The sequence below is a fragment of the Zingiber officinale genome, chromosome 8B (assembly GCF_018446385.1).
Source record: "Zingiber officinale cultivar Zhangliang chromosome 8B, Zo_v1.1, whole genome shotgun sequence".
NCBI classification, from domain to species: domain Eukaryota; kingdom Viridiplantae; phylum Streptophyta; class Magnoliopsida; order Zingiberales; family Zingiberaceae; genus Zingiber; species Zingiber officinale.
Window position 1 is genome coordinate 34,198,274 of NC_056001.1, and position 7,282 is coordinate 34,205,555.

The 7,282-nt window shown below is 38.7% G+C and overlaps 1 protein-coding gene across 1 annotated transcript; it reads right to left on the reverse strand.

Annotated features, from left to right (window-relative positions):
* Positions 1-1,103: 1,103 nt before the first annotated feature.
* LOC122013393 (ricin B-like lectin R40G3) lies at positions 1,104-2,883 on the reverse strand. The gene is made up of 4 exons (XM_042569656.1): positions 2,261-2,883; positions 2,016-2,138; positions 1,664-1,892; positions 1,104-1,380 (listed from the first exon to the last, which is right to left on the reverse strand). Coding segments are annotated over exons 1-4 (921 nt in total). The 5' UTR covers positions 2,828-2,883; the 3' UTR covers positions 1,104-1,378.
* Between the last annotated feature and the right edge of the window lie 4,399 nt (positions 2,884-7,282).

The following is a 7,282-nucleotide window of genomic DNA, read 5'->3' on the forward strand; positions in this document are numbered from 1 at the left end:
TGGTATGAGATACTCTAAGGAATCACATTATTTAATGTATGAGTTCTCCGTTTCTCTCTCCCTCTCTTCTTTACAGAGCTCTAACCAAGATTTTAAAGTGTCCCACGAGCTGGCACAGTATTGCAGAAGAGTGTTATTGTTCATGGATCTGAGGTCAATTCTTAACCGATAGGAAATGATCTGCTAGGTGCCTCAACTATTTTTTACATATTTTTTACATATGCTATTGTTACTGGATGAACTTCTCCATAATTTATCTCCTTTTTAGATAATGAAGAGTCACCTTAAAGGAACCGCCAAAGTGACTATTTCATTTTTCGTTATCAACCATGACTTTAAAGAGTTTATGGAGACTCAAACTTTGTACCTATGACCATAATTCTCTTGAGAAAAGAAGGTTTATCACCCACCTTAATTCTCTTATCCAAAGGATAAAATGACGCTAAAGGGTGTGTCAACATCCATATAGAAAATTCAATGAATAATAATAGATAATGTCGATGCTAGAAGGGACACAACAATCATCCAAAAAAATATATCTACGATGTAAAGGGGAGCATCTACCACCAGAAGAATACATCTACCAGTCGAAGGGATGCATTAATCCCCCAAAGGAGTCTCTTGACGACCAAAGGGGTATAAGAATTTAAAAGGAATATGATCGAGTTTGTCATACTATCGCTCCACTGGTTCGAACCACTTATCAACTAGCTAACTAAACCAAATATGTTAAACAAATCTCATTAATTGAGAGAAATTCCAACAGCAAAAACATCTAACTTGAAATCTTTATCCAAGCATCAATACCACCAATAGCTATTACGTACTTTGATCCTTGAATCGACAACTTCACTTCGAATTGGAAAATATTCTACCTAACATTTAAGATCAACATCTTTTAACTATGATTTCATTGTGTTAGGCTCCTCTATCCACCTAGATTGGGATCTCAGTTAAACAACTCGAACGCTGCAGATTCCTCTCCTCCCTATTTGGTTGCCTACTTTCTCAACTCTTCGCTGTGAGTCCAACAAGCCTAGCATCATTCTCTTCTCCTCCCTCCATATATCCACCACCGTATTTAATTTTATCAGCGCAAGTAATGAACACAGAACACACATCCTTTATTTCTACACAAAGCATACACATATCGTAATCCGAACCAGAACTATGTCTTTCAGTGGCATCAACATCAAGGCGCAAGCTACAGCAAATAACACAGTAGTTGCAATCCCACACAAGCACACTAGCGTAAAGAGGGAAAAGCCAGCTCCACTCGACGCAATCCTACCTTATTGTGCAAACCGACTTTTTCAGTGCGACAAGAGAGGCCATGATGAAACATAAACGTCAAACTGATGCTGAAAAATCCCATTTCTCCTGCATTGCAATAAGTAGAGGATTCAGTATTTTATGAATTAAAATGTTTTAGGTGGAGCCGCAAGCAAGAACGAATGGCTGACTCATGAAATTTCAGTCGTCCTCACTTCTCTACCATATGTTACCCCCATCTTTACTCTGTTACTCCTCACGAATGGAAATTTGATCTAAGAAATATTCCCCTTTTTTCGGATTTTCTTAGTTTTGTTATTGAGTTTTCTGCATTCGAATGTCTTTAGCAACGCGTAGAAATAGGAAAAAGTATATGCATCCAAATACTTACAGTAGGGAACAATCTTCCACTGCTGGTTATGACCCTTGAGCCACTCCCAAAGCACAACGGTGGTTCCATCTCGGACTCCGCCATGGTCCTTGTCGCCATGGAAAGCGTCGAAGTTCAGCCCAATGTTGTTTATCATTCTTATGCAGCGGAAGCCGTTGCCTGTATCCCCGCTCTCGGCCCACAGCACGGACTCATCGAGGTAGTCAGGATTGTATGGAACAAGCCGAACCTGCAACGGATCTCAGTTTGGGGGAACAAAAGATAAATAGATTGTCTTCGAAGATTAAAAGAAGAAATTATCTCGCCCAAAATAGCGTCTAGGAGAAGAAAATTATTCGAGATGCAATCTTACAGGATGTGTAGCTCCAATGGAGTGTTTCACGGCTTCTCCGGTGGCCTTGTTAATGAGGCAAAAGCTTGGGAACCCTTCTTGATCTTTCACCTTGGTGCTGTACCTCATATCTTTGATCCAGTGCTGCGAGCAAAAACAGTAAGACAAACCCTAAGATCTAGATGTAGGAATTTAGCTCAAGATCTGGATGCCAAAGGAGAAACAAAAAGAGGGCAAAAAATTAGATTGCGGTTTGGGATCCATGCCTGATACTGATCGCTGGGATCGTTACGGACGAGGACCACTTTCCCATCCCTGATGGAGAGGGAGTAATTTTCATCCGCCCTGGTGAAGATCCTCACCGTCGGCTGCCGTAGTTTCGAAGGCTCCTCCACCCGGCCGCCATGGTCTCCGGTTGGACAGCCTCCAGAAGAGTACGATGGGGGTCGGTCATAGTTATGCTCGCCGCCATGATGACCGAAAGAGTGAGGTCGGGGCTCGCCATAGCCGCCCCCACCTTCGTGCGCCACGTGCTGGACAGGCGGGAAGTTGGGGCGGCCGTACTCATCCCCAGATCCAGTTCCTCCTCCGTAGTATCCGGAAGAGGGAGGAGGGTGAGGTTGATGCTCGCCGTAGCCGGATCCGCCATGATGCGGGACGTTCTGGACAGGAGGGTAGGCGGGGCGGCGGTCTTCCTCCTCTCCGCCATAGAAGGAGGGAGGAGGCTGGTGGCCGTGGCTGTGTCCGGGGCCGTGGTGATGGCCAGGAGGCGGGTAGGGCTGTTCCTCGTCGTCGTTGTCGCGGCGGTGGTGGTGGCCGAAGGGGAACTCCATGGGACGAAGCGGATCGCAACAAACCGGTATGCAACGACAAGGATAGATGCTTTTCGGTATATAGCGTAGAAGGGTCGCATAAAAAATTCCTAGAAAGGGTCCCGCGCGAGAAAAACGAGAGCGTCTCAATGAATCGTGGAGCGCAACGATATTTACGCGGGATGACGCGTCGAATGATCCAGTGAAGGTCTAGTGTTTAAGCGCCGGGTGTCCATACTCATTAGGGGCTCTGATGGGTCTCACTGACATAATTGAGATCATGTCGGCCGCTTATTTATTATGCATACACCAGTTGTTAACCGCATAAACCATCTTATTATCTATTTTCGAATAAACGATTTTTTAAAAATAATAATAATTTCTCTATGAGAAGACCATCAATATCGTCTTAGGATTATTATTATTTGTCAATGATTAAATATGGATCATAGATTCTAATAATGAACCTCTTCTAATGATCGTAAAAAAAAAAACCTCCTCCTCCTCTATCCCTAATACATCATTTAGTAGCCAGCTGCACACGGAGTTAAAATCCTAGTCTGCTGTACCAAAAATTCCTGCGACCTCCAGTCACCTCTCTTGCCCAGCATTAACCGTGATTTACTCCCTCTGGAATCCTGGGGGGCCAGGCCCAGGGGGCCGCTAGGGTGACGGTTCCACCTTTTTGCACCTAATACATCATCTAGTAGCCCCCACGGGCTGGATCAGCTGGAGAGGTGTCTGATTCTTGCAGCTAAGGTTCTGAGGTCAAAGGTCGCCAGTTGCACACGGGGTTAAAATCCTGGTCTGCTGTGCCAAAAATTCCTGCGACCCCCAGTCACCTCTCTTGCCCAGCATTAACCGTGATTTACTCCCTCTGGAATCCTGGGGAGCCAGGCCCAGGGGGCCGCTAGGGTGACGATTCCACCTTTTTACAGCTTGCACCTAATACATCATCTAGTATTCATCATTTTATTAAAAAGTATGAATTTACTATCATATACTCATTATAATAATATATCTTTTTTACCTATATTCTTTTAATATTAACCCTCATTATTTATGAATCTCGCAGTACACTCAATCATCTTAAAATTATATCATATTAAATAAATATATTTTAAAATATTTAAATTATTATTATTACTCTTACTTTTTTAAAAAATAATTTTACTATTTTAAAAATAATATTATTTTTTAATATATTTATTAAATAAAATAAATGTTTATTTAATTTTTAATTTTAAAATTTATAAATTTTTAATAAAAATTTTTAAAAAAAAACACATGGGGTGGGCCAGCTAAAATGTGTTGTTTCAAAGTATTGAACACGTTCATACACTCCTTCATAATGGTGCTTAACACCAAAGAATGTTATAACACGCTATTAATATATGTATTGTGGATGTTCTTATGAGTCTTTTTGGGTTGTTAATGCATGGTAGGTAATATATATTAGTACAATTATTTGAGTGGATTATTGTAAGATATAATGTGTTATAATAGATAGTGGTCGATTTTTGATAAAGTGAACAACCCTCTCACAATGATTAACTATAACTTTTTAATTTATATCCTCACATATGAGATCGTTAGAATGACAAATTCTATCTTATTTTTACTACCATATTAATACAATCCAAATGCCCAAAAGGTGCATCAAAATTTTATTCTTTCCAAAACGATGCACCTAAGTTTTTATCTTACTCTTCTAACTTTTTCTCTCTGTTTTTTTTTCTCTTTCACATGTAACAACTTTTATCTATTTTTCTTCTCTCCTCTTTTTTCTTAAAAAAAAATAAAATAAATTTAAATTTCAATAGATAATCCAATAAATTTATTTAATTTTAGTTTAAATTAATGAAAAATAAAAAATAAATAAAAGAAGATTAATTAAAAATATATATATTTTTTAATATCTAATTATAAAAGGATTAAAAATAAAATAAATAATGGGAACTATGATTTTATTAATAAAAAACCACTTTGATGCTGATTTTTAAAAATAAGTATCACAGCTTAAATACCTATATCGCTATGGTAAACTATAAATCTTAAATCCTACACCTTAAAAATCAATATCACAACTTAAACATCAGCATCATTGTAGTGTTAATTTTTTAAAAATAATAACAAATAACATATTTCAACTTTAGGGCACTAGAGAACTCCACAAAAGTTAGAATGGATCCAATGAGAGCTCTCAAGGTACATTAATGAGTTTAGGTCAAAATTCATTAATGGACCTAGGAGATTTGAAATTTTGAAAATTTGATATGTAATAGAAGAGAGTAGTACAGTGAAGGTATTTATGATGATCATGCTTAGTTCTGACATTATTACAATAAGTTATGTGTATGTGTCAATTGTCATAATGTTATAAACTTTGAAAACCCTCTGATCACTTCTGTTAATGACTTCAAACTGATATCTTTATATACAAATACACTCTGGGACATTTCATAAACCTATAGTGCTTAGAATGGGTCTGATCAGAGCTCTTTAAGTCTATCAATAAGTTTTGAGTGAACTCATTAATGGACTTAGAAATTAGATTTTTGAAAAGTTGATATGTAATGAAAGAGGGTAATGCAATGAAGGTATTTATGATATTCATGCTAGTTCAATAGTTCTGACATTCCTATAATAAGTTATGGTGTTCATGCTAACGACTAATCCAAGGCTCAGTTCTAGCGATTTATCATCACTATCCTTCTCCTTCTCGGATACCTTCTGTAGGTAGAGAAATTACTTACAACCTGTTCTTGTAAAAAGTATAGCAAGCATACAAATACAAATACAAATAAAAGCACAAACAACTTTACAGATAAAATCTTGTTTTGGACACTTTCTTGTTACTTGGAATTGCCACTTGTTTGTTTGGAAATAGAATAGCACTTCGTCCTCAAACCTCCAATAACTAGCACCTTCGATTACCTCTAAAACCCTCTTTTAAAGGTTGTTACTTGTGTTGATTTCTGCCTAATAATTGATTGCTAGATTTCATCAATTGACTATCATATCAAATCTGACCATTTAGACCTACAGAACGGCTCTTTCCATACATTTTAACTAATATCAGTCGATTGTTGAACCATACAATTGATTGGTAACCTCCTGTCAAATCGAACGATAGATTTGGCAACGTTCTATTAACTGCTACAGTACCATCAGTCAATTGTTTGAACCTAGCAATTGACTGCCCTATAAAATACTGTAGTGATATCCCCTAAACTCAATTTCTATAGCAAACGCTGAAGCTACTATAGCAAAACTTAATTTTCGAAGTTTAGCATTTGCAACAAACTCTAGTTACTGTAGCAAGCCTAGCTACTATAATAGTAACGCTAATTACTATAGCAAACTCTAAAAACACCTCAAATCCCAATTTCGAGATTTAGAGTCCATCGATCAATTGATTCACCCAATTAATTGACTAATATTTATGTTTTAGCGTTACTAAGGCTGAATTCTCATTTTGTCTGATATCCAATTGAGTTCAATCTATCAAGACTTTGTTATGATCAAAAAAATTTAGATATTTCCATAATGATATGATATTGTCCACTTTAGGCCTAAGTTTTCATGGTTTTATTTTTGGGCTCTACTGAACCGTCCCCTCAAGTCTATCCGCCTGATGTCATCTGATCCTTGATCCACCAGGACTTTCCTGCCCCCTCAATCCAACTAACATACTAAGACTTCCTTACCTCTCAGTCCATCCGACTTACTAAGATTTGCTTGCTCATCAGCCCAGACTTATTGTATCTTCCTTACCTAGCCACAACTAGCACTTCTAAGATTGGTGTCTGGTAGTCTTAATCTAAGGGAGAGGATCCTCTGGTCCACTTTTTGTAGACCAGGCGATGGTCCACAACCCAATTGCGGCCAGATTGTGGCTGTAATCCAATCCAGTCGCAATTGGTTATGATCCCCCTGAGTTCACCTTCTCATCCAAGTTGTAGTTTGGGTTAGGACAGACGGTAAAGGCTGCCCAGAGGCTGGCGCAATGGACAAGTTGATGGGTTACCAGGTGCCAAGAGGGGGCAGCCTTCGGCCGCCTGTCCTGACCCAAACTACAACCTAAATGGGAAGGTGAACCTAAGGGGAATCGCAACCAATTGCGTCCAGATTATGGTACGATCCGACAGTAATTGGGTTATGGATCATCCCCTAGCCCACAAAAATTGGACCAAAGGATCCAGTTTGTTGATCTAGACATTGGAGTTCCGACTTCCTTTATTAGAGGTCAATATTTCATCCACATGGCTCGATTAAAGTATGGCTCTTGTGCACAGTAGGCAGTTAGTCCTTCTGACAGTCTGGGTCCTGATACCAATTGTTAGGACCAAAAGAATTCAGATATCTCCACAATGATATGATATTATCCACTTTGGACCTAAGCCCTCATGGTTTTATTTTTTGAACTCTACTCATAAGGCCTCATACCGATGGAGATATCTTTTCCTTATAAAT

Bases quoted from the DNA above. Each gene is read 5' to 3' on its own strand.
- LOC122013393 (XM_042569656.1), bottom strand. From the start codon at position 2,827: ATGGAGTTCCCCTTCGGCCACCACCACCGCCGCGACAACGACGACGAG. The intron at 2,139-2,260 runs GCATGGATCCCA...TTTTGCTCGCAG, and splicing joins ATCCCAGCGATCAGTATCAG to CACTGGATCAAAGATATGAG. The intron at 1,893-2,015 runs GTAAGATTGCAT...GATCCGTTGCAG, and splicing joins CCATTGGAGCTACACATCCT to GTTCGGCTTGTTCCATACAA.